At 35.1% G+C, this 24,089-nt stretch overlaps 2 protein-coding genes across 9 annotated transcripts in view; one reads left to right on the plus strand and one right to left on the minus strand.

The window, feature by feature from the left end:
- Positions 1-11,844, plus strand: part of Hipk (Homeodomain interacting protein kinase) — a 108,061-nt gene extending 96,217 nt beyond the window's left edge. For 6 of the 8 annotated variants that reach the window (XM_089739403.1, XM_028182798.2, XM_028182726.2 and 3 more), the window contains exons 12-24: positions 11-121; positions 288-419; positions 1,205-1,330; positions 1,759-2,006; positions 2,651-2,716; positions 3,334-3,444; positions 4,469-4,590; positions 5,116-5,252; positions 6,004-6,198; positions 6,760-6,840; positions 7,993-8,084; positions 8,661-8,753; positions 9,940-11,844. In XM_089739403.1, the coding sequence (XP_089595529.1) occupies positions 11-121; positions 288-419; positions 1,205-1,330; positions 1,759-2,006; positions 2,651-2,716; positions 3,334-3,444; positions 4,469-4,590; positions 5,116-5,252; positions 6,004-6,198; positions 6,760-6,840; positions 7,993-8,084; positions 8,661-8,753; positions 9,940-10,084 (1,659 nt within the window). In that variant the 3' untranslated portion in view covers positions 10,085-11,844. The remainder of the gene's footprint in view (positions 1-10; positions 122-287; positions 420-1,204; positions 1,331-1,758; positions 2,007-2,650; positions 2,717-3,333; positions 3,445-4,468; positions 4,591-5,115; positions 5,253-6,003; positions 6,199-6,759; positions 6,841-7,992; positions 8,085-8,660; positions 8,754-9,939) is intronic. The other 2 variants (XM_089739404.1, XM_089739402.1) reach the window with 1 other exon arrangement.
- Positions 11,845-19,679: 7,835 nt separating this feature from the next.
- Positions 19,680-24,089, minus strand: part of LOC114239303 (uncharacterized) — a 42,902-nt gene continuing 38,492 nt past the window's right edge. Inside the window, exon 3 of the mRNA XM_028169486.2 lies at positions 19,680-22,593. Within this exon, the coding sequence (XP_028025287.2) occupies positions 22,448-22,593 (146 nt within the window). The 3' untranslated portion in view covers positions 19,680-22,447. The remainder of the gene's footprint in view (positions 22,594-24,089) is intronic.

Here is a 24,089-nt window from a genome sequence, read left to right on the forward strand (position 1 = left end):
AATTGTCCAGGAGAGAAGGATTACACCGGGCGAAGCGCTGAACCACGCCTTCGTGACGCTGGCGCACCTAGTGGACTACGCGCATTGCAACAACGTCAAGGCTTCTGTGCAAATGATGGAGGTACTTATGTTTGTTTGAATTGTTTTTTTTTTATTAATAAACTTTACTATACTCTAACATTTGGATTTGTTAAATCATTTGAGCTTAAAAAGCTTTATAATTTGTTACTTGGAAGTTTGATGTAGTCAAATTGTGTAAGTATATTGAAGATGTCCGCGTGTCGCAGGTGTGCCGGCGGTCGGGCGGCGGCGTGGGCGGCGCGGAGTACGGCGGCGTGGTGGCGCCCGCCGCGGCCCCCCACCACCTCACCCTCACCCTCAACCAGCAGCGGCTGCGGGCCGCGCCATACGACAACCTCGTACGTATTCATGAGACTAGCTTTTGCCCGTGACTTCATCCGCGTGGAATACTTACTTTGGCATAACGCTAAATTTTACTCACCTCTTCATTTACGTAGAAAGTGAAATGTAAGGAGTTATTTAAGGTACCAAGATCACGCTTCTTAACTGACTCCAAAAGAGGAATATATCAATTCGACCATAATTTTTTATCTATATATGTTCACCGATTTCTGTCGCAGACTTTTTTTAGATGTTTTAAAGGGTAACAATTCTCTCATACATTACTTTAGCGGAACTGTAATCGTTTCCGCAGCGCTCGCAGCGGAAGCTCTCAAAAGGGAAAAATACCCCGATTATGAAACATTCTTTATTGGTGCTTCCAGTAATTCCTGAGATTAGTGCGTTCAAGCAAACAAACTCTTCAGCTTTATAATATTAGTATAGATACATTACGTGCTCAAACAATAACGAATTACCCGATTAATAAACAGTCAGATGGAATTAATTGGAATAGATGGACAATGATTTTGCTTCACGTTGCATATATTGCGAAGACATGTAAATTTTGGACTATTGTGATTTGTCAAGGAATTTCATTATGAAAAAAAATTTGGGCAATCTACATGCGATAGAAGTAAAATCTTTATAAATGTTCTCTACATTACCTCGCAAACTAAATGTAGCTATGTTTGTCTCCTTTTAATCCCCTTTTTAGTTTAATTTTAAAGCTGTTGTGCTGTTGTAAAAGTGCTGAAGAAATTTTCACTTGAAATACGGATGTCATGATGTTTGTTTCTTGCAGTACGGCCTGTACCAAGGAGGTCGCGTCGGCGTCAGCGGAGCGCGACAGTACGCCGCGAGGGCCGACCCCTTCCCGCACCAGTTTGTGTCCTCCATCCTATGCCAGCCGGCGTACCAACTTACCAATGTCAGTATTGTTCAGTATAATCACTATACGTATGTACATATATCACATACTTTAAGTTATATCTTAATCAAGCTTAGTAAATTATTTTATTTTTAGTAGATTAAGAAAAATTAAATACTACTTAATGTCTATGAATACTAGAACAGACAAGGCTGTATGGGCTTAGATCCCCTTGCCTTTCGTAATAAGGAAACATTGTACCAAAAAAAAAAAAGGCCAAGAATACCATAGATCTAGAAAGGCCGTCAATTTTTGTATTTTATTAACGTTCCGGTTAAATAGTTGGATTTATGATGTCTAACACTGGACCTTTGAGTTCAATTTGAGATATTAAATGTAGTTTTTTGAAAAAAAAAAGAATTCTGATCTAATCAAAAATAAAACTTTAAAGGTTGTATTATATGTATGAAACTTAATTTCGGTTACAGGTACAACAACTCGCAGCCGCAGCTGCAGCTGCTGCTGCCGTCCACCACCAGCATGGCGTGGCGGGCGTGGCCGGGGTGGCAGGCGTGGCGGGCGTGGCGGGTGTGGGCGGCGTGGCGAGCGTGGCGGGGGTCGGAGAGGTGGCTGAGTGGCGAGCGCCACTTATTGTCGAACCGGCTCCACTACCTGATCCTGACGTTTGGGATCCGTATCATCCTCACCATCCGCATCACCATCACTCGCATAAAAGGTATGTAAGAGATTTTAATTGTATTGACTTATATAAAGCAAATTCTCCACAAAATTGGATGCGCCTTTACTGATCACGTCTGCTGTTCTTTGTTAAAATAGCCAATAGTGATAAAAATAGATCAGTGGTGCGCAAACTTTTTTCGACTACGTGACCCCTTCAGGAGTAAAAAATTATGGCGACTCCTTAAATAGAGGGAGCTGCTACTATTAAGAGCTACTAAATAGAGCGAAAAATAAAAATAATGACGATTTACAAAAACCTCCGGGGTCCCCCATAGGAATCGCGACTCTTAATTTGCGCACCGCTGCTGTAGATAATAATAATATACAGGATGTAGCTAAAATCCGGTTAGATCAAGTTTATTAAAAATATATATTATATTGTTTTGTATCTTGTAATACGTATATATTATTATATGTAATGCTTACTGTATACACTAGGTTTGTGTTCCTAATTCTTTTTTCCTTTTGCGGGCCTACTGGAAGAGATTTCAACGTGAAATAAGTAGTGCCCTTGTACTCTGTATCTTCTTCTTCTGTATCTCTTGTATGTCGTGTTGCTTCTAACAGCTGTGTTTACAAAATGTATTAAATAAATAAATAAAACAAATACAAATGACTCAACTAACTGGTTGTCAACAGATCCACGAAGCAGCAGACGAGCGCGGTGTCCCACTATCAGCCGCCCCAGCAAACACAACAACACAGGTACCTTCACTTTCCACCTTTTTCATTCTCTGCTCATACACCTATTTGGTTATTATAAAACATAAATCGCAATAGACTTTAGTTTAGCTTTTTGATTCTTGTCTATCTGCTTGTAGTATTTAATAATAAATCGTATAATCGTTCTGTGTGTCATAAATGTTGCTATCTCAATGACATAAAAGGAAAGTTTAATCTAAGTATAAAAGTAAATCTGATATTAAAATTCTTTAAATTTAAACATTAATTCATTTTAAAGGGATTAATTAACATTTGCTAATGTATTGTTTTTATAGTAGAAATTAGAGGAATGCATTTTTAAACATTTGAACATAATTGAGACCTTAGAACTTATATCTCAAGGTGGGAGGCGCATTTACGTCGTGGATGTCTATGGGCTCCAGTAACCACTTAACACCAGGTGGGCTGTGAGCTCGTCCAACCATCTAAGCAATAAAAAATTTTTTTTTCAATTGCTTTTTAACATATTTTATAAAACATGAAGTCATGAACAAAATGATATTGATTTTATTGTTTATTTTATTATGTTTTATTGTTTGGTTATTGTGTTTTGGGATCCTTTGTTTTGTGATGGAAATTATTTTAATTATAATTTCCAGTATGGCGAGTAGTGGGGGTAAGAAGGAACCGACTCAGCTGTCTCCGGTGAAGAAGCGAGTGAAGGAAGGCACTCCACCGTCTAGGCACAGACATCAACACAATGAAAACACGTGAGTTTTATGTACAGAATTTTTGGCGGGATACTGAAGATTAGAGTGATTTACTACTACTACTACTACTACTAGTGATTATTTATTTAATTAATTTAATATTGGTTTGAAATTGTAATAATGGCACGGAAAAGGTAGAGTGTGAGGAAATTGTATAAAATCATTGCACACACTTCTCGTGGCTCATTGAAAAACATCATTAGAGTCTCAGTAAATTCTCGACTTTCACTGATTGTTGTAGATTATTGAATTTGAATATAAAATAACTTAAGATTGGCTAAAAAGTCGTATAGTCAATGGCTATAAACAACCATAAAAAAAGAGAAGGACAAATTAAAAACTTTTTTTTTAATCGGAGGATTTATTAACGTCCCAAAGGACTTTAGCTAGGCTAGGATGAGTGGATGAAAATCAAATAATGTTGTTTGAAGTGAAACAATAAAACTTTATCGGTGCTAGTTCCATCTTAATATTTCTTTGAGATAAAAAATTATTTCATAACAGAAATAATTCTTGTCGTTTAAATTTGGTAGTATTTCGTTACCTTTTATTCTTACACGCGCATATCAATTTTTATTTCTACTTTTTTTTAAATCGGGGACCATGCAATAAAGTAGTACTAGAGTAGTGTATAGGGTCACAAATATCTTTTAGTTAAATCATTGTATCACAGGAGACTGGGTGGTCTGGGAATTGTGAAGTTAGTATTTGGGTTATATTGACAGTTTGGTGGATGTATCTTTTATCTACGAAGCCGAAGGAAAAAATTAAAACGATAAATAATGAAATGAAAGAAGTAATTTAATATAAAGGCTGTTTCAAATTTCTATGAAACGCAAATTGGTTAAACAAAATATTTTCTATATTTGCGTTTGTTTTTTGTTCTTAGAGTAAGAACTTAGCACTACAATGTTCGTGTATTAAAAATGATCATTCATTTAAATGTATTCAATTAATTTTTTTCGGTATTTAATGTATTGTGAGAATTTAAGATAGGTTTTAATAGTTTGGTGTCTGCTTAAAGGAACGGTCGAGGATGGGAGGGAGGCGGCGCCACCATCACCATCCGCGACACTCCCTCGCCCGCCGTGTCCGTCATCACCATCTCCGACTCCGACGACGACGAGCCGAGGCAACGACAAAACGGTCAGCCCCACCACCTAACATATACACACTTCTGTCTTAAAAGGCACATAGAGCCCTGGCTTTAGGTAGTTTTATCTACGATGGTGGTTCGTCGGTGGAGGACGTACATGGTGGACGTACGACGATTATAAACATCCTAAACTAGTTTTGTCAACATGGTTTATTATATAACATTTATTATATGTATTATTATAACAGTTATATATATATATATATATATAGATAGACTAGCTGTACCCGTCCACTTCGCTGGACATTTAAAATTAGCATTATTATTGCTTCCCCACAAAGATTCACATCATTAACGCCCCCGCAACTGGTGTAGGGAGTCCAACACTCATATAAATATTAACCTATCCATTAAGTAGGTACATGTATTTTCTACATGGATACCAAGTTTCAAGTCAATCAGATGCACGGTTCAGTAGTTATAACGGAACATCCGTAAAAACTACTGTAAATTTATATATTAGCATAGATTATAAATTATTATTGATCATATTATATTTGATTGTAACGCGACAGGCGGCAACGAGTGCCCGGCGGCGAGCGGGCCCGTGGCGCTGGTGGCGGCGCCGGGCGGCGTCATCTGCAGCGCGCGCTCCCCGCGGGACGAGCGCGCCGTCAAGCACGAGCCGCACCACGCCTGCCACCACCACACGGTACCACATCTCCCCACCATCCCATATTGCATATCATCATCATCATTCATCATTATCCTGCCCTTTTCCCAGTCATCTGGGGTCGGTGCAACATGTTTTCTCCTTCCATACTCTTCTATCATATACCATTTCTTCGCTCACTCCCCTCTTACCCATATCGTCTTTCACGCAATCCATCCATTTCTTCATAGGTATGCCTCTTCCTCTATATCCTTCCATATTCATAGTTAACATTCCCTTACCAACCTCATTTTCATTTCGCCTCATCACATGTCCATACCATCCCAAACGCGCACTTCTCAGCTTCTCTGTCACATGTGCCACTTTCAGACTTGCTCTAACATATTCATTCCGTATTCTATCCATTCTCGATACTCCACACATCTATCGCAACATTCGCATCTCTGCTGCACGCAATCGCCTTATCTATGCTGCATGCAATAAGACAATATTTATAGTCTAGATTCATCGGAAAAGATGAAAAAGTAGACAAAACGTTTTCCCATATTATTATTTTTCAAAAATTTGTACCGTCCGATCGATATAAATAAGAACTATTTTAAGTATTATCACAAAAAATACACGTTATAGATTATATTTTATCAGTCCGTCGCGTTCGTTTTATAAGTCGTTTTACATTATATAAACTACACGCCATCTGTACATGAACATAATTTAATGTCTTCACCACAGTACAGATTGAAAGATTTCTCTCGAGTGCAGTTAGTAAATAACAAATAATTTGTCGTAGCAGCAACAGCAACAAGCGCAGCCGCAGCAGCCGCAGCCGCAGCCGGTCCCGCAGCACGCGGCGCCGGGCAGCTCCCGCCAGCAGCCGCAGCCGACGCCGCAGAGCCAGAAGAAGCGGCTGCTGGCGCTCGCCCAGCAGGAGGCGCAGGCCAAGCGCGAACCCGCCGCCGTGGACCACCATCATCATTACGCAACGGTTACTTTTTTTTTTATCGCTTAGATGGGGCTGGTGTTAAGTGGTTACTGGAGCCCATAGACATCCACAACGTAAATGCCGCCACCCACCTTGAGAAAACTTTTATCCCTTTTTACGAAAATTGCGCGGACGGAGGAGCATGAAATTTTCCATACTTGTAGAGAATATAGAGAAGGAGAGCAAAATGTTAAATTTTTTTAAAATTATGCCAAAAAAATACATTGAATCAATAAAAAAAAACATTACACACACTATGCACACCTACTATTTATTTAGTGTCAAACTTTTGTTCTTGACGTCTGTGGTCAAATTGAGAATAGATTAAATATTGTTTGTCTTTATTAATATTTTTCTATAGTGTAGTCTTGGCGAAATTTGTGATTATAGAAGTATAATAGTCTTTGAAAATAGAATCATAATAGTGTGCAAACTTACAATTTCAATTAATTATAGTCGAATTTCGACTACTGCGGGACCACTAGTACAGTTTTAATGCGAGAAGACGATATGTGACGCTATCACTTGTGCTGGGTTTTTAATTGAAATTGTTATTTATTACAGAATGGTTCAACAATACGTCAAACGAACGACTACCAGTGCAACCAGTACGTGCCGCCGCCGCAGCACAATAAGAGGGATAGCGTAAGTTTTATTAAACTTTGAGCTCTAACCAGTAGACCTTATGGTCGGATTTAGTCTTTGTATAAGTCGCTTTTATAACTAGAGCAACGATAATTTTTTTATGTATATAAACATAAAAACTGTTTATTGTTCTTCTTATAGATATTTTTTTTGTGAGATTACACAAAAGTATTACTACGAATTATGTAACGTTTTGAAATTTACATACGCGAGGATAAATATACATAATATATAAAATTAATATAGTATTGTATAAACTCATTATTAAATTTTAAATTTTCACTAGAACATTAAAATATTTTTTTTTTTCTTTTTCTTAAATAGTATTATCGCATAGATATTTATAACACATTAAAAATAATTCGAATTTGATATGATTCAATTAATAATTTCGAATCGTTCATATCTCATCTTTGAACGTTTGGAAGGTTACCCCTACTATAGTCTTTCAGTTTTGAGATTCATCTTGTGTTTATTTTTTTGCTTCGATGTGTCGAGGTCACAGCCCACCTGGTGTTAAGTGGCTACCGGAGCCCATAGACATGAACAACGTAAATGACGCCACCCATCTTGAGACATGAGTTGTAAGGTCTCAGTTATCAGTCAGTACAACGGCTGTCCCACCCTTCAAATCGAAACGTCGTACCAGCAGTAAAGAACAGTGTTTGTTTGAAGTTTATTAATCTCGATTTCGGGTCATCCCATAGGTATGTAGCGTTTTAGCGGTAGTGTAAATGTGTTATAGGACTTTTTGGCGGGAACGCGAGGAGTGAAGTTGTGTGATTTATTTTATTTTGTCTATTTATTGTTTCTTCAGGCTTAAATGTGTAATAATGGGGGTTTATTAACTGTTTAATATTTGTGAAAGTGCACTAATGTTTAAAAATGAAACAAAGCCGCTGGACGAAACTTCTCGGGATCCTCCCAAAAAGCTCGCTGAAAAAATCTCAGTAAATGACCACCATTTTACAGAGATTAGATTTCATACCATATAATCTCATCTCATTTCATTTCACTCCAATTTATTATCATTTTTCAAAAAAATAAGAATATAAATTAAAATAAGACATGACTTAAAGGTCTTAGTAACCAGGTCATAAAATCTCCTAAAAAAGAAATAAATGTGTTATAATCTATGTATTTTGTTCGCAGAGCGGCGGGTGTCGCGAGTACGTGCCGGGCCCGCCCGCAGCGCACAAGCACGCGCCGCACGCCTGGCACCACCACCCGCATCCGCACTACAAGTACGGCCAGCGTATACATCATATTATTATATCGACATTACATTCATATATAATAGACCATGGGCCGATACTTTATAGCTCATAAAAAGCCAGCCAAAGCCACGTCGTGGTGAAAATACAAACAACGAATGTCAATCGTAATTTTAGTAGTACACTTTTGTACGGTGACGTCAACGTTTAGGTCGCATTAACATTCTAGAATGTGCCAACCCACAGACACGCTGAGTTTCTCGCCGGAATTTCTCAGTGGGTCGCGTTTCTGATCCGGTGGTAGATTCTGCGAAGTACGGCTCTTGCTAGGGTTCGTGTTAGCAACGACATTAGGCTTGTGCCCCGTGAGCTCACCTACTTGTTAGGTTACGCTGACATAGCCTCTCAAGGCTATGAGTTTAGGTAAAATAAAAAAAAGTTAAACTAGGATGTTTTCGTTTGCCATAGGTTTTGAAAAGATATGTGAGAGAATCCCAAACAAATATACTCGACGATTTTCATAAAGAAATTTACTGTATCTGCCATCCAATAAAGTGAATTTAAGCTTTAGTTTGAGTTAACGCAAACAATTTGGTATTATTACAGACCGGGCAGTGGCGGCGTGCTGTCCCCGGGAGGCGGAGTGTCGCCTGGATACCTCCCGCCTCCGTTATACGTTCCCACCTATCACTATCACACGTGAGTTATATAAATCCATTATATAACATTTATTATATTGATTAATAATGGAACGATGTCACGGTCCACCTGGTGTTAAATTATAACCTCATCCTCATCATTTTTTTATTGCCTAGATGAGCGTACAAGCTCACAGCTCACCTGGTGTTGTGGTTACTGAAACCCATAGACGTCTACGACGCAAATGCCACCACCCACCTTGAGATAAGTTCTAAGGTCTCAAGTATAGTTACAGCGGCTGCCCAACCCCTCAAATCGAAACGCATTACTGCTTCACAGCAGAAATAGGCAGGGTGGTGGTACTTACTCGTGCGGAAATAATATTCATCTTAATATGTACTAACTATAGTTGTTACAAAGTACGAGTGCGCGTGGCCTTTATTTGTAGTTGTAATCGTAAATACACATTTTCGTTAGTGTGTGTACCCGACGGAGCCGTCAGTAGCTACATTAGCTACATGTACATATATACATTGACGCGTATACAGCTATTTTTTTTAAAGGGATGTTATGACCTGGTAACTAAGGCCTTTAGGTCATGTCTTATTTTAATTTATATTCTTATTTTTATGAAAAATGATAATATGGAGTGAAATGAAATGAAATGAACATGATTAATTTGAGACATTTATCAACTGGGATTAAATGAGATGAGATGATATGGAATGACATATAATCTCAGTATAATGGTGGTCATTTACCGAGATTTTTTCAGTGGACTTTTTGGAGGATCCCGAAAAGTTACGTCCAGCGGATTTGTTTGGTTTTCCCACATTTGTGCTCTTTCACAGATATTAAACAGTTACTAAACCACCGTTATTACACATTTAAACCTGGAGAAACACTAAACAGACAAAATAAAACAAATCACACAACCTTCATTCCTTGCGTTCCCACCAAAAAGTCCGTATACAGATTAGCCACCACTAAGGGCGGTGCGCAGTTGTACTTTGCAACAACTATAGCATTAAATTAAAACTTTCATCTCATTTCATTTAATTTCATCCCAGTTGATTAATGTCTCAAATTAATCATCTTCATTTCATTTCACTCCATATTATAATTTTTCATAAAAATAAGAATATTAATTAAAATAAGACATGACTTAAATGTCTTAGTTACCAGGTCATAAATCACTTTAAAAAAAACTACAGTATTAATTAAACGATGAAATGTTTTGACACAGGGGCGGAGTTAGCGGTGTCGGTGGAGTGGCTGGTCCTCCCCCCGCGCACCACGCCAACGCGCGGCTCTCCGGCTACCTTCAGCCCTACTCCCCCACGTACCTCGTGCCGCAGCACCACCAGCAACACCTGTGGTACACCGACTGAATTGCGCCACCAACAGCACCACACTCAGCCCAGAACCACGTGCGGACTTGCGATATCCCCTCCACCGACTTCTATCCACTTTTAATCGTCATCAAAGAAGCCAATATTAAAAGGACGAATAACTCGCTCCGTATTTCTCACCTGAAGTGTGGAGCGGCCTATAAAGGGTCATTGACACGGTGACAGTCTACCAATATTGGTTTCTGTTTAAAACGACTGGTTTAGCCGATCTAAACAGTCAAGTGCTTGTGGGTAATGCTCGAAGCCATGTGACGATTTCGTTTGAGAAACTCTCCAAGTGTCAATCGCCCTTTAAATAAATATACAGTTAATGATGAGAATACTTCACCAGTGTGCTTAGTGCGAGTTTTTTAACGTTCTCGATAGCGTAAAAGTTAGTCCAATTTTTTATGCAGTTGGAATAGCGCCCCTAGCGGCGAACGTAGGCAAGCGATGCCATTGCATACAAATATGAGCTAACTTTTACGCTATCGAGAACGTTATAGGACTCGCACTAAGCCCTCTGTAATTTGCGTGTGTTTCGGTGCTGTAGTGACGCGAGAGTCTAGTATCCGAGCACGATAATAGATTTTAAGAAGGGAGACAAATTAAAATTTTAATAAAACAATTTTAGCATCAGTATCTTATATATTCAATTGAATTTGTGCAACTGTTGATGGTCTCTCCCTTTTGTCGTCTGTTTTCTAGCACGTTGATAAACTATTTATAAATTTTAATAAAGATTCGGTGTTTTATGTGGTAGAATGATAATAAAGATAGGACGGTTAATATTGTTGAGTCGACCCTCTCGACGTCCCTCGGGCGCGGCGCGGTGTGTTTAGCTCGCGGAGGGCGCTCGAGAGTGAAAGGAACCAATAACGATATAATTATAATCACACTGCGATTTTTTAATAAAACTATGACTAGTGTGTAAGCGCGCGTAATAATGTTCCTCTGGTTCCTCAAAACGTTTCTGTACAAAATGTGATTTCGTTTTGTGAAATATATGTATATTTTTTTTTTAATTTATACTTCGATACGTACCCGCGTGTACCGTACTGTGACGTGTAGTTCACTATTCGACGTTCATTCCCCAAAGTTGAGGAATGCACTAGTGACTATTGTTTTGATTTCGTTTCAATATATTCATTACTACTACCGTTTTCTCTCGTTTGTATTATATTGATTGTAAATTTTTGATTTTTATCGCTAAAGCCGATCGATTAGGTTGCATTTACTAATAATTATCGTAGACGTTAGTGTTGTACCAAATCTTGTAATGGCGAGTTGTTGACGTCACTGCGTTACGGGTCGGGGGCGTAGTGCCGCGCGTGCGCTAGTGATGCGAATTAAACGCGATTTTTTTATAACAAAGGACCGTAGTAGTCTCGTCAATTATTATTTCATTCGTTTAGAATTGTATTTAGGTCTAGTGTATACGCTTTCGTTTTTCGATGTTTAGTTGTTATTTACCGTATTCGTAGTGTAGAGCGTTTTCCGCTCGCCTTCATGAGCTGTGTCTATATAATACTTACGTCGCCTATTTCATTTTAATAGTTCTAAATAATTAATGTGTATGTTTATTTCGTGTAGGGCGTGGTGACGGAACACTTGTATAGATGTTAGATTTCAAGAATTTTTATATTAATTAGTACACACTAATATTTAAGGGTGTAATATGCATGTATATTCACATTAGATAGAAGCCAATTTGTTAAAAACTAATCGTTTGAAAGTAAATGAAAAAGAAATAAAAAAAATATTAAGTAAATATTAATGATACATAATGCAATTTATTTGTACGACTGCGATTAGTTTATTAGTTTAATTTTTGACTAGTTTAGTGACGCTCGGTCGTTGACGCGTTGACCTAGTGTCGTGTCTTTCGGGATGACGTTCCCTTTGCCTACTTATACTTTTAAAAAGCTTGCCTTTGACAGGCCCAAATGTTATTTTTCTCTTAATTTCATCAATTTTTATCTTAATTAAGGAAAGTTTGTGGGTGATTTGCCTATTTAAATAATAATAATAATATAGAAGACTTTTTATTATTATTTTATGGAATAAAAATACATTAGTATTTTAATTATTATTTTTTCCTTCAATCAACACAAATTTGTATATTTAGTAATCTTATCGTTCATTTATGCTTCTCGATTTTAATGTGTGTACAACGGCTATTGGGTCAATATAATTGATAACAAGTATTAAATGATTTAGTCATATCGTACAATTTTTCAGTCATTTATTAACCGGTAACACCGACCATTGTCGGTGACACGAACTTGATATCTTTAATTTAATATAATAAATTTAATTATTTTTAAGGCTTTTAGTTGAATAGATAAATGCAGTTTTAATGATTTTTTTTTGTGTATTTAATGTTATTTTAGCGTCAATTAAAAAGAGAAAACCTTTTTTATGACAAGACTATGGTAATGTTAATTTTATCGTATTTAGTGAAAAAGCTTTGCTGCCCGACAATAATATTATATTTAAGTTTCATTTACGGTTATAGTTTTAATTGTTTTTTTTTAATATTAATTTTTTAATTGTTTCATCTCATTTGTGGACATCGCATTCAATATGGGAAACTTTTGCATAATTAACATCTTTTAAATGAATAAAATCAAAATCTTAATTTCGCTATTAATAAATATATAATTTCAAAATATGTTTTGTAAATGAGATATAAAAGACAATTTTGTTCAAGCAATGTTTACCTATTCAATGTGATGGTCTGTTTCCTACGGATTTTTAATATTAAATGGACTCTTTATATTTACATAAATAAGTTTTAACGTAATTAACTGACTATGGACTCCACAATATTTTATTATTTGATTAACGTAATTGAGATATATAGTGAAGTCGTGTGGATTGTTAGATTCATTCATAATAAATATTTTCTAATCAGTTTGATATTTGTATAGGGACTAGAAACTTAAAATGCTATAATTTAATTCATAGTATATAGAGTCCATTCAATCCTGTCCGTGTGGATCCAAGCGAGATTGTCCTCATATCGAGGCGTTAGTCAATGATCTCTGTTCGAATGTGCACATAATATAATCATTTCACACTAAACGTATCTTGTACAGAAAGCACTGCAATCATTTTACCCTCGATACATTTAAAAACATTAATTTAAGATTCTATCGGAGTTTTGGGTTTTTTTATTATTATTATTATTATTTAAGCATATTATTAATTGTATTGATGGATGGAATGTTTAATAATATTTTCTTTATTTTGTAGTAAAAAAAAAACGCTGAGATACTATTTAGACGTTTTGAGTTTGCCTTATTATCATTATTATTATTTTAATATTTTGCATATCAGGGGCATATGTTTGGATAGAACTTTGTAAACTGTATCGGTACGATTTACTGTGATCTTAAATAAAATAGAAAAAAATAATAATAACTGATTGTGAAATGGGTTGTTGCAATAAAAAAAAATCATTTGTATAATTTTTTTTGCATTTAACCGAATTATTAGTGCCCCGCTGTATGTATATTTAGTTAAGTTTTTTTTAGTTTCACCGTTTAATCAACATTGAAATTGAAAATTAATAAATTCAATGTTATTTACGAATAATTTAATTTTAACTGGACTCGATATCAATGTACAAATATCGTTGATAAGATGATTTATGATAGACCATACCGAGTGTAATTGGACTCTTATTGTAACATTAACATTCTATATTGTAAGGCAACAACAACATGCATTGATGCATTATTAGGTTTTTTATTTGATTTATTTATATATTACTGTGATTATATTTTATTCATAATAATATGATTGTAATATCGGTGAAACTACTATAAGGCTTTGTTTTTAATATCACTATAACACTGTACCGTGTACGAGAGCTAACTATTAAAGTAATGGGTATTTTTTTTTGTTTTATCTAGCATTATAGGCTTGTGTAACACAAGAAAATGATTAACATATTGTTTTAAAATTCGTGTAATTGTGGGTTATCGGGGGGTATGGAATTTATGTTGCTTAATTTCCCTTCAATAATAATCGAATAATTATTATTATTAGAGAGCGAAATGTAAATAAACATCCAAATATCCCTTTTTTATTTTATTTTTATTTTTACCCCTTTGCCGGTTGTGCGTATTGAATTTGGCGTTTGACATTTCGATGAATGTCATAACAGCGAGTTCAAAATATGCACGAGGGATGTTGACTTATTTTAACATTTCAAAGTGGCTGACGACGCTGACGTCATTTAGATTGATTTCGTTTTAACATTAGTCAACATCCCTTATTATAGATTACTCCTTGAGTTCCTGATCCCATTTTTATTCATTTTTTATTTTATAATTTAGTGGGCCTGTCTTTTGTTCTCGTCGCAATCGTTAGAATTAAAATAAATTAATCATCATTGTGAAGTCAACGGCTATTTATTATTCAGTGTCTGAAGAGATTCCCTCGCTTGTGAAAGTAGTAATTGAGAGACCTACATTTGTATTCACAGCGTACGCCTCTCGTCTGATGGTTTGAGAAATAACGTGTGAGCAGTGAATCATATTCAGGGAAGACGATTTCCACGCTCGATCTTTCGTAATGTTTGGTGGTGAATAGCTGACGTCACAACGATGATCACGTGAACTCGCATCGCGCCTTACCTAAAAACTGCGAAGTATTTTAGGTTCTCGAAAATAGCCGCGTAGTTATTATAACCAAAGAGCAATGACCCATGATTTACCTTTGGTGATTTCTGTAGTAGTTATGCGCTTTTGGAGTTATGAGGTTTTTTCGTTTGTAAATAAAGAATAAAATTATAAAAAGTATGCAGTATTTACACGGTAGATTGATTGGTAATTTAATTTAATGTCTAATCTTAATTTTTGTGGAAATAGTTTAATATAATTGGTGTCAACATAAGAACCAGGTAAGCTGCGATGTGAGGATTTTAAATAAATAGTCAATAGATTGGCGGTTGACGCCTTGAGCTGCTGTCTCGACAATAACCCAGTGTCAGACAATAATCATTACATTTATTTGCTGTTTAGTCAGTTTTCAGCCCCTTCTTAGTGTCAATAGCGACAAATATTGGTGTTTAGAGTATCCTTAGGAAAATTTAGTGTGTGTTTCCGCAGTATATATAAAATGAATTTGCATTTTCTTCTAATATTTTTAATCACAATACTATTAAATTACATTATTAATATTGTATTTAACTAAGTAGATTTGGTTGGACGACGGCAGCGCCTTTTGAAGTTTTATAGCAAGAAGCATACGTAGCAGACGTAGTTACATGTAGTTTGTCTATCGATGTGATGTTATTAAATTTAATCTAAGCTAGTAACACGTTTATACTCTTATAAAAAATCTTTAACTTAATTAATTATTGAATATTCGCAAACGTCGTGTTAACTTTGAGAAATAAATACAAAAAAACGATTCGATATTAGGATCAAAATTGTAAGTCAAAATTGTTGCACGAGAACAAGATATTTTTCGCAAATATTAACTTTTAAAATTCGACTATTAGATAAATCATAAATTTGATTGTTGAATTAAGATTAATTAATTATCTACCTTTTCTAATTTGAAGTCTGATATAGCATAAAGCAAAATGAATTTTGTTAGTGTTTAGTCTGCTAATAGTTTTATAGATTTAAACTTTTATAATCGAAATTTCTACAAATACTAGGTGTCTATGTGTGTGATAATATTTAATAAGCTTTTTGGATCATAAAATAATTACAAACATTTTTGTAGGGCGGACTTTGATAAATTTAATTGTACGGATATATTATTATGTAGAAGAATTAGTATGTGACTTCTGTCACAGAAGTTCTGTGTAATAGGTTCCCAATGATCTAATGATCTTGTTTCAGTGTCTAATTGAAATAAAAGTACCCACATGTCTATCCAGATGTATATCTAGTCATTTTAAATTACATATTGCATCGTAATAATCTATTAGAGTTACAATTTTGAAATACGCTATATTTCATTGCAACATTGCGTATGTACTAAGTATAACATTCGGATTTAAATTAGATATCATTACATAGTGAATGTAGTTGTTGCTTTTGGATCTTTAGTTTGATGTCGCTTTTAATGTTTCGCTGTTAGAATGAATAAATTATCGTATTCATTATTGTATGCAAAAATAAACTTTAAAATTAATAAATTTATAAATAAGTGTATAATAATATCTATGATCCTTGTAATAGAAATTGATGAGTAGATATGACCAGTTACTGAATTATGATGTCGGTCTCATATGCACTGAATTAATAATGCAAGATTTTCATGAGCTTTAATATTGTGTGTAGTTTAATAATTGAATGTAACTTAAATTCTGCTGAATTAGTACACGCTAGATGTGAAAGTTACGACTCAATATTTTATAATAAATTCTTTACGTTATCAGTAGCGTTTAGATGTTGTATTTTATGAATTTCTATTACAACGGTAGTTTGTTTACCATACGACTATAACCAACTTTTTGCCGTCCAAATTTCGTACTTAGTGCGACAGCAACTGTAACAGCCAGACTGTTTTGAAGTTCTCTGACGCACCTCCGATATCAAACCGTATAACAATCCACAGATGTCTAAAGAGTCTTTTATAATTATGTAGAGCTTATAGATATGAATAGGGCAATAGACTCGTTAATTTAGTTAAGTAATATTTACAAAGCAACGGTTTGGATGTTGACTTGGCCACAATGTCATACTTTATTTTGTTTTTACGATTGGCAATACCTACTAACGATAACGTACCTTCCAAAATTTCAATTTTCGTAAAATTTTCCAGTTAAAGGCTTAATAATAAATTAATGTTTATTGTGTTAAAATTGTGTTGGTGTGCAATAAAGTGTATTCTCTCTTTCTCTCTCTAATGTTTGGAATTTAAACATAAACAGCTTCGTGGTTATAAATGATGATATGAGGCTTTCTCCGAGCTCATTCAAATCGTTGCGAACTCAAAAATATCAGGGGTGTAGCTGTAGCGATGGCTTTTATTAAATTTAGATTTTTATCATAGTGTATACAATTTGTACAAGCTGTGGGTGTAATTCACGCGTAGTGTAGCACCGTGTCATATCGAATTCTGATCAAGTGGATTTGTTTTCTAGACTAAAGTCAAAATTTGAATCGTCATTCTTAAGGAGTAAATTTCGAAAGCCTGTCGTGTAATTATAACTGTTACTTCATTACTGGTGGTAGGACCTCTTGTGAGACCACGCGGGTGGGTACCACCACCCTGCCTATTTCTGCCGTGAAGCAGTAATGCGTTTCCGTTTGAAGGGTGGGGCAGCCGTTATAACTATACTTGAGACCTTAGAACTTATATCTCAAGGTGGGTGGCGCATTTACGTCGTAAATGTTTATGGGCTCCAGTAACCACTTAACACCGGGTGGGCTGTGAGCTCGTCCACTCATCTAGCAATAAAAAAAATAAAATTAAAAAACTTACAAATTTCGAGTAAGCTAGGAGGCTAAGCCATTTGATCAGCAATCACCTACTGCTGCGTTTCGTAAGTTCGATAAATTTATTACTACATACTCTTTATAATAAACGTGATATTTGTGTCCAAAGTTGAATATTCGTCTTTTTACATTTCACTACTGTTAGTATTTTATTAGCGTCCAGCATATTATTATATACTATAGTGTTGGTTATTTATTGTGTGTAGAATTGCAAATTATTAGCAAATTGAAGGATATGCAAAACCTAGGGGCTGTTTAGGAGCATCGAAATTGTCAGAGATGTTTGACATTTACGTGCTATATATTTCGCTGTAAAAACTCAAAGATTGATAATAGGTTTTGCATGTTGCTTGATTTGCACATTTTTACTAAAATATGCGTACCACATTATTATATGCTAATGTCTCACTAAAATAGGATTACGACCAAATTAGAATAATGTTATATTCAGATTCACAAAATTTAGTATATTTAATATGAACTATGCCAGCCATTACGCTAGGACGTAGGGGAAACTAAAGTACAAATTTATCAAATATCCCCGAGTCTGACGGCTTATGACTCTTTCCTTATATACGTAGTGTTATATAAGAAAAAGAAGTTGCATTTTAAATTATTATCAGTGTTGTAGATTATGCATTCATTTAAATATTTGTTATCGATATCTTACGTGTAAATCACTTTATATGTACGAGATTTGTGGTAGTATGTCTAGCTAATTGTAACAGGATCACGATTTCGAATTAAATAAATTGTAATTTTATAACAATCGATGTGCCTAAGTGTAACTGTATCGTAACTGTAAATAGTTATATTATAGTATTATTGTATTATGTGTCTGGAAGGTGGAGCATATGGTCTAACACTATTGAATATCGAGATCTCAATGTTTAAATATCTGTAACGTATTATTTTAATATGGGACAACTGAGTAACTCTAAATGTATTTTGAGACAATAACTTCTTTTGCATAACTTTTTTTCTATGAAGCACTTTTAATAAATCTAATCGACTAATATTATTCACTAATCAGTGTGGTTCTCTCTCGTTACGAAATCTTGGTATTGATTAGATTAACTTTCTATGTAACAGTTTTTTTTTATTGCCACCACAAAAACACGTACATAGCTGATTGTAAAGTACCTACACTAGTGTTTTAGATATTATTAATATAAACATTTTATAGCACGCGAAATGGTATTTTGCATTGTTTAATCCAGAATAGTATGTGCGTTTTTAATCAGTAATAAATGTTAATGTTTTGTGGTAGCGATGTCGGCCATGTTGCGGCCTTTTGGTGTACTAAATGTATCTTTGTGTATCATCTTTTAATCGCAGTACACATACGAATATGTCGGGTTTACTAAATGGGTAGTTGTGTAGAATTGATTGTGATATCAATAAACATTTTCATACGAGCATCAGATTATTGTTTTATTGGTTTAACATTAATCCTTTAGTACTAGAGACCCCCGATCCATGAATGGTGCTTTTCGGCACCACAAGCACCGAACACCGCCCTCGTCGAACCCGTCGCTTGCGACGAAGGGCTCGACGAGCGAATTAACCCATAGACACAGCCCACTGAGTTTCTCGCCGGATCTTCTCAGTGGGTCACGTTTCTGATCCGATGGTAGATTCTGCGAAGCACTGCTCTTGCTAGGGTCAGCAACACTCCGGTTTGAGCCCCGTGAGCTCACCTACACACGTTAGGGTGAAGCTGAAATAGCCTCTCAAGGCTATCAGCATAGATAGGAAGAAAAAAAAACTAGAGACATGAGATCGCAGATCGCCAAAACTATAGACAGGGTAATCACCAGCTATTAGTCAACACCGTCATTTTTAGGAGGCATTAAAAATTATCACTACTGTGAACTTTTAAAATAGGATAGGTACACACATATTCATGGGTATTCACGTATCTTTTTGTCCTTAAAGCTAATGACTTTACTGGCCAGCCTTATCTAAAGTGGTCATAACCACTCATAGATGTCGTTAATGCAATGTGCCCCAATCTAGATGTGTAGGTAGACATCATTAGTATCTTTTATATTACGATTCATTATTATCGTAAGCCGAGGTTATTGGATATTTAGGTTGGGTTGGGAGAGAAAAAAAACCAAAGAACTGAATAAGCTTTTTTTTAACTAGATTTAAGTTTTATACATTAGACATTACAAGAAACTAGTACATTTATAAAACATTGTGTTGTTATATCCGTATTTACAAGTGAAGTCGTTAACAAAAGTGAATAAGAAAACATTCACCAGCCCACTTTTAATTAGTAGACTGCGTTAATAGCCAATTTGTAATTTGAAACGACGCGTACAAACTTTTTTTTTATTTTTAATTGTTAATGTTTTCCAGACGTTTCTTGTTTTTATAATGTTCTAAATTGTGTCTTGATGGAATAATAAGTCTGACGTTTATCGTTAAAATTCGACAACGTAGTTTCAAATTACTTACACGGTTTATTGCATATCTCGATCAGCGAGACCCTGTACGTGCAATAATCATATTGCCTCTGTAGCTTAAGAGAATATTAAAATACAAAATATATTATTTTTTTGCGTATCCCACATACGTGACGTACCAATTACACCCCGCTAATATAAATAAAACGGTGGTGTGCTTTATTATTTACAGTGCGGCGGAGATCTTAGAAAATTTATAGTTATGCCTACCCTCAATCAGTCGAAATTTGATGAGGCGAAGTTTAAAGGCGATTTAGAAGCGCGTTACGTCTTGTACTGTTTATCGTTCGAACACACGGTGTAGGGGCATTCATAGTTAATCTTTTCACGGCTCGAACGTTTGTCTAAATTTAGTTTGAACAGGAAGAGATTTTTTTTTCGTTTTGTAGTCGACTACGATATTTCGTGTGTTAGTATTTCTAGAAATAAAACGTTCGTTGTTTTAATAATAATAAACAGGAAAAAAAAATCGCCTTTAAAACCAATTTATTATCGTCGCTCAAACACAAAACCTCACAATTACAAAATAATATCGCAATAAACAAAATAAAAAAAAAAAAAAAAAAACATATTGATGTATTAAATTATTTCTCATCTGTTTCCGTCCCGGGATATTGGACTTTGTATTTCTGTACTTATTTTAAAAAAAAAAGAAGCTAAACATGACAAAATTATGTCGTTAAATTACTTTCTGAGATCATATTTAATACATCACAGGTGTTAAAAAGATTATAAAGAAATTAAAATTATTGAAAGGTACCCTAAGAGATTGAGACACGAGTAGCGTCTGAATAGAAATTAAATTAATCTCGTGTTATTCGGGAAACTGAGTTCATCGTCTTAGGGTTCCGGAAACATATATGTGATTTGTCTTAATTTCGTAAACAGACACTAATATTTGGTAAAATGTTGAAGTTAAATTACAATTCATAAAACGATCCAGTTCATTTCTCGAGACAACAAGCACAATTCATAAATGAATAAAGTCATTTCCAATAAACTTAGGTCACGTAATTAACGTACTGCCGATCTGGAGTCAGTCGCTAAACTGTAAAATTAATTAAAAGATCGTTACAGAAATAAATCATGGGTCAATTTCATTGTAAAACAATTCATTAGCAATTCAGCTTTGTCGGAATTTGACGTTTATTTCATACAACACATAAAGTTGTATTGCAAAATACAAAATATACGCAAAGTATTTATATATAAGAGGTACATATATTCGAATAATGATAATCATGAATGATAGTTTATGACCGAATGAATTTTGTCTTTTAATAGAACACCGCGGAACCTTCGCCTAAAACCAATGAGAAATTTGTACTCTTTATAAGGAACCGCGGTTCTGTGAAATGAATTATATGTCGGATTAGAACGAGACGATTCAATAAAAAAAAAACAATAATCCTTTGTAAATATATATATAATCCATTAAAATACAACAACAAAACAAATATACTAAGAATATGTAGGAGCAAACACAAATACTCAAAGTCGCTTCGTAATATTTTACTATAACTTAAAATTGGCAATACTTTAACATTATTAACTATTTATTCTGTTACATCGAACGGTAACGAAAATGTCTTTTATTGAGTATTTGTATTTTATATTTAACTTATTCTAAATGATATTGGTTTTGAAGAATTGCGTTCGATTATCTTTTGCAGCTTCCTTGCTTGAGCACAGGGACGATCCAAAAAATAAATCGTATATTTTATTGAATGCGTTAAAAATGCCTAGCTGCAGGCGGGAAATTTGATTTCAACGGGTACAACTCGACATCATCAGAGCATTCGTGCGCATTGTGACCATACCTTTTCACGCATCCAGGCAATGAAAACAGACACATCCGATTAGTCCTTGAAACCTTAACATTTAAAACTATGATATTACATCTAAATAACTTAATTTACTTGTAAGAGATCATAATAAACTTATAATTAGTTGTCACTATGTAAACGGGACTGTGTAGTCTGTTTTAGGTTCAACATGATATTGCTTTTGTTGCAGGAACAGTTCTGTCGAGCGGCGAAGGAGGGGGCGAACTGTATTGTGATGCGTCGCGTGACAAGTGAATTTACGTAAAACATCAATAATAATTATAAGCTATCCGTATCTATCTATGAATTATCTTACAAATTACTTAACATTATTATATTCCGCGAGCGCGAACACGTCACGGTACTCAAAATAAATTAAGAAATTAAAAATTAAATTTGCACAATTTCATAAAATAAAAAGCCGTCCGCCATATTGAACAGCACATGATTTTATTTAGGTTTCGAACGTTTAAGCGTCACTGGCCTGCGCGAGGGATTTGGCTACAAATAGAGAATGGGTTCACAGAGCTGCCCAAGAGTCCTGGGATGGTTTTGTTCAATCTGGCCGGCAGTGGGTAGGCGGTGCAGGAAGGCCTAGCTCGTGCGTTTGAAATGCGGCTGCGATAGACGAGCCACCTTGGGAGGACGAATGTGAGCCCCGTGACCACACTCGTGCTTGTGGCTGTGCGCGGGGGACTTCTTCCCGTTCCCCGATAGCCTTTTCCGGGGCTTCAAGAAATCTGAAAACAAAAGCGATAACTTTAACATCGACGTTACAGTTTATCGATAGGGTACGATGAGAATAGACCGCTCATTTGAATATAAGTACGATTGTTATTCATAAAACGAGTAGTAAAGCCGCGAAGGCGTGGCGGGAACTACAATAGATCGGTACACGGATTTTACGACTATCTGAAGCTGTTGGTAACGTAGCCCCGATGGCTGCACCTTGTTGCAGTCGACTTGTTATAATTTACGACTTCATCCACTAGGACGAGACTGTAAAAGCCAGCCCGTAAAGCACTTAATGCACCGGAATTCTTTTTTGTAAGTCCCCTGGGGGCGGCGACGGGCTTTGTGACCATTTCTAATTCTGAAAAAATATGGTGTTCATAACCATAAAAATTTTACGTTCATTTTTACTACTGTTTAATCTGCTTTGTAATGGTCTTCCAGCCTGTGAAATACGGGGTTGAGGGTAGCTGTGAATTTCGTTAAGAGTTTTCAGACATTTTTGACGTGATCTAATAAATTATGTGTTCGTGAATGTTTGATAATGTTTTGGCTTAGAAATTGTGTAGCTTCAAGTGTCTAAAATATCTATTATGTTTCTTGAACTAGAACAGCCAAAATATAAGAAGAGTTTCTAAATAAGTAACGATGTTTTTGATTGGATTTTAATTTTTTTAAAACGATTCTACGAGTAGGTATATATCGCAGAACAATGAGACGAGATAACAGAACAACACACATCGCACGCAATAAACGATAAAGTTACATAAACATTAGTAACCGTAATATAGCATAGGATACGTACAATACAATTATTATTACCATACGTATTTATTATAGCGTGCGTTCAGATATCGGCATTATTTGGAATAAATTTAAATGTAATCTCGTAAAGACCGTTTTGCAAATTAATATTGAGTTAGTAGTTCGGAATGATTCTTGTAGTTTTGTTTATCGAGAGCCGGACGGATCGCGGCCTGGCAACACACAATGTCCAAGGTTACATTACCGAGGTTCTAGCCAATGCGGATCAACATTTGACAATATAACTCGCGTGCTCGTGAATATTGATAAAGTCTTTCGTTTCTTGTTTTTATTAATGTTATTCAAATTTATATTTTATGTTCGATTTAAATACCATATTTGTTCGTTTTTTGTTCACGGCGCCAAATATTTAATACGTAATACCTATTATATCACATTTTATCATATTATATATTTTTATGAGATACTAATATTTTATGTAATATCATATTTTATTATAAAATATATATTTTTTATGAAATACTATTTTATATATTTATATATCTTTCACTAAATGTATTTTTTCGTCGTCACGTTTTATTTAACCTTCGTTATAACTATGGAACTCGATGAACGTGTAACTATAAGAGTAATATGGCAAAAATTTATAATAAACCAACGCCTGAGTCACAACAAAAAAACTGTCGGTTTCTGCAGTCGAGAACTATGTCAATGACGTAATACCTCAAAGGTCGACCAC

The sequence above is a fragment of the Bombyx mandarina genome, chromosome A1 (genome assembly GCF_030267445.1).
Source record: "Bombyx mandarina strain Sakado chromosome A1, ASM3026744v2".
Classification (NCBI taxonomy): Eukaryota; Metazoa; Arthropoda; class Insecta; order Lepidoptera; family Bombycidae; genus Bombyx; species Bombyx mandarina.